The sequence below is a fragment of the Carassius auratus genome, chromosome 22, assembly GCF_003368295.1.
Source record: "Carassius auratus strain Wakin chromosome 22, ASM336829v1, whole genome shotgun sequence".
Taxonomy (NCBI): Eukaryota; Metazoa; Chordata; class Actinopteri; order Cypriniformes; family Cyprinidae; genus Carassius; species Carassius auratus.
The window spans coordinates 29681256-29684759 of NC_039264.1; the positions used below are offsets into that span (position 1 = coordinate 29681256).

Here is a 3504-nt window from a genome sequence, read left to right on the forward strand (position 1 = left end):
CGTGTACGACAGTTAGCAGAAGTTAGAGATTAACGTTTATAAAAGTTGTAAATATGGATATTTTTCTTACAAAAAATGCATCGCTTCACTTCGGAAAGGCCTTTATTAATCCAAATACCTTTAGCTACATTTAAATAAAACTAATGTTAAAAGTTAATGAACTAAATTTGTTCATTTAAATATAGCTAAAATAAATTGTTTGCAATTTTTTTTTCAATGTACAATAACGCAGTATCTTACCTCACAATGGGACTTTCAGCAGCTGCTCAAACTTGTTTTTCTCAATGTTTTCTGTTAAAAAAAATGCACAGACAATTAAACACTAATTTTACTTAATAAAGATGGTTTTCCTGTCAAAATCTTATCTGTAGGTGATACTTGCCCTTGCTAGATCTCCTGCAATGATAGTAAATCACACCAAGAACAGCAGCTGTAGCTAGCAGCAACACACCAACACATATTCCAGCTATAAGACCTAAAGACACACCTGAATTTAGAAAAGAGACATTAGTGTGAGTGAATCTGACAGTCTGTTGTACAGTATTCACTGGATATATTCTTTTTATGGAGCCTCTCAAAGATCCTATAGAGATCTGAAAGACTAATTCCTCTGTTAAAATTTTTGAAATTATTGCTTATGAAATACCTTTATATATATATATATTGCTAAATCTTTTGATTTATACATTTAAAATAACATATTTTTAGTTTACAGTCAGTTAAAAATAAATGAACACTGTAAATAAATAAAGAAGGAAGGGAGGAGAAAACATACTGCTCTCATGCTCTTGTTCCTTGTCCTCATTGTATGATACTTTGTTGGGTTTGTCAGTACCAGAGAGAGAGGCTGAAAAACACAAGGGAATGATAATGAATAAACAATAAAAAACACAATTATTTTTATTTAGTATCACTTTTTAATCCGTTATTTTTTATAAAACCATTTATATTTATTTGTAGCTGCAGGAAAACCTTTCCAAACAAGGAACAAACCACCTACAGTGTCCTGTTTCTAATATCAGCTGTTATTGTGGAATAAGGAACATCATTAGTCAACGTGATCAATTCTAATTTTATTTCTGATAAAGAGTCTTAGAGGACCAAATTATAATATTTCTAATACCATCTAAACATCCACATTCAAAGAATTGCTGAGTTTAACAGTAATTGTTATAAAATGCAGCATGTGATTGAATGGATCCCTGAATAACTGAATAACCACCGAATTATACTCACCAGTGACAGAAACACTTAAAGTTTTGATGGCTTCGCCGATGTTGCTCATTTTTCTGGTGATTTTTGTGCCGTCACACTTGCTGTTTCGATTCAAGCTTTGGCTGGTTCCCGTGCTCTTGCTTTGGATGAAATTTGCTTCATAACGTCCAGCGTGTTGAGATGTGATATCTGTGATGATCAGAGATCCAGTCTCATAGTCCACCTTCAGTCTGTCTCTGAATATCCCTCCTTCACCATAATACAGACAACTCTTACTGGGATCTCCATTGATCAGAGCTATCAGAGTATTGTTGAAATACCACAGCATCTTGTCACGTTGTTGTTTGGTAACTCCTGTGCTTAGAGTCACATTGTGTCCCTCCATCACTGACAGCAAGTTCAATCCAGATGTGTCAGCAACCAGACCTGGAGACAGTGACAAACAATATTTTTGACTTTCTTAACTTTAATTGTTTGTCGTTTAAATGGCAAAAGATGAATTCGGTGAATACAATCACAGAAGATGGGATTCACTGTTCTACATTTTTCATGGGGAAAAGAAAATGTGAGGTAGGATAATCGCAGATAAACATTTAATACATTAACTACTTGAACACTTTATCATCTGTTTAGTCAACCATTGAAGGTCATATTAGTGAAGTGAAACTGAAGCTGGAATCATTTCTTTGAATATCAGAGCAAAACTTTCGTTTTCTGTTTGACTCTTATGTTTAGAGTGTACACTCAATTGGTGAGTTAAGTTGAAAGTGACAGTGAAACTGACAGTGAATACAGCCAAGTATGGTGACCCATACTCAGAATTCGAATACGATCCGAGCAGCAACATTCCGCTCCCCAGACAGCAAGCAGTTTCGGCCCAGATCCAGCCCACATCTGGCCTGTGTGAAATCCATGTTGGCCAGATGTGGGCCGGATCTGGGCCAAAAACTGCTTGCTGTCTGGGTGTCTCCAAACACAAAACATTTTTAATAAAGCATTCTATTTACAGACAAGCAGGTTATGGGAGGAAAATGCTTAACGCGTAATTAAACGTGTTGCGTTCGTATTCTGTCATCATATCTTCTTGTCTCTGAGTAGAATGCTTTAATAATAATTTGTTTACTGAGTTTGGTCTTTTTAAAACACCGTTTTAATGCATAAAGCCACGTACTTTCACATTAAGCGCTTTAGAATGTCCCAATGATTTATTTGTGAATTCGACTGGTCTAGAAGATTAAACTTGCAGCAACTAACATCTCGTGATTCAATTAATCAGACAGTGAGTCAAGTTAATGTACTTGCAGTCGGGTTCTTCTCCTTTAGACCGCTCGGATACGCTACCCTCGCTTAAGTTTATTTAAATTTAGATTTTCTACTAGCCTATATACAGTGTAGAGAGGGAGAGAGAGATTGCCAGAGACATTTATCCAAAGCAAATATCACAATGCAATTTTCGATTCATGCAGAGTTTTTACATGAATGCAACAGTTGTATTGCATATGCATTGTCAGTGCAAATGTTCAAACTATAAAGTCAAATGACTTACCATCAACAAGAAAAACAAACAAAGTGAGCACAAGGTAGCCTCCCATGTTTGTAGCTTCTGTTCCCCTGATTAATCAGTTAAATCGGTAATAACACGAAAAGAGAAATAAATACATGGGACGCTATCACATGCTGGTTCCGCCGTTGCAGTAGGCTATAAAGAAAGCGATAGTAACTTAGCTGTGCTATTATTGTAGATATGTGAGAGGAGAGGGGAGGGTGTGTATCGTGTAGAGGTGTGCGATACCGCTAGATTTGGTATCGATCCGATACCAAGTAAATACAGGGCCAGTATCGCCGATACCGATACCAATACCGATACTTTTTAATAATTAAGGTGGATGCGTCTTCAACCTAAATCTAAATGAATTTTCATGACTTTTAATTTGTTTTTGTGATTTGAATTTTGGGTTATTAATCAGTACTACAAAAGCTTTTGTTCAGAAACAACTTTTGGTTACTTCTGATTTATTTAAATAAACAAAGTAACAAAATGATTACTTCACAAATATAAAAAATGTAAAAACAAATTCTCTTTTCAAGTAGCATGTTAATAAAAAAATGTCTCCTCTTTAGTGCACTTCTTTTCAGGATTTTTTTCTTAAAGTCACAACGTTTTACTACACAATATAAAACAAATTCTCCTTATACAAAATTTCTGAAGCCGACATCTTCCACAATGGAAAGACGCTGCAGTTCCTTCACAATCATTTCTGATAGGCGCCTTGTAATATCCACTGCTCT

The 3504-nt window shown here is 35.3% G+C and overlaps 1 protein-coding gene across 1 annotated transcript; it reads right to left on the reverse strand.

The window, feature by feature from the left end:
• Window positions 1-241: 241 nt before the first annotated feature.
• On the reverse strand, window positions 242-2844 carry LOC113040303 (uncharacterized). Its single transcript, XM_026198646.1, has 5 exons — window positions 2762-2844; window positions 1237-1641; window positions 776-847; window positions 383-487; window positions 242-291 (listed from the first exon to the last, which is right to left on the reverse strand). Exons 1-5 carry the CDS (start codon window positions 2805-2807, stop codon window positions 242-244), a joined length of 678 nt encoding a protein of 225 aa, XP_026054431.1. The 5' UTR covers window positions 2808-2844.
• Window positions 2845-3504: the final 660 nt, after the last annotated feature.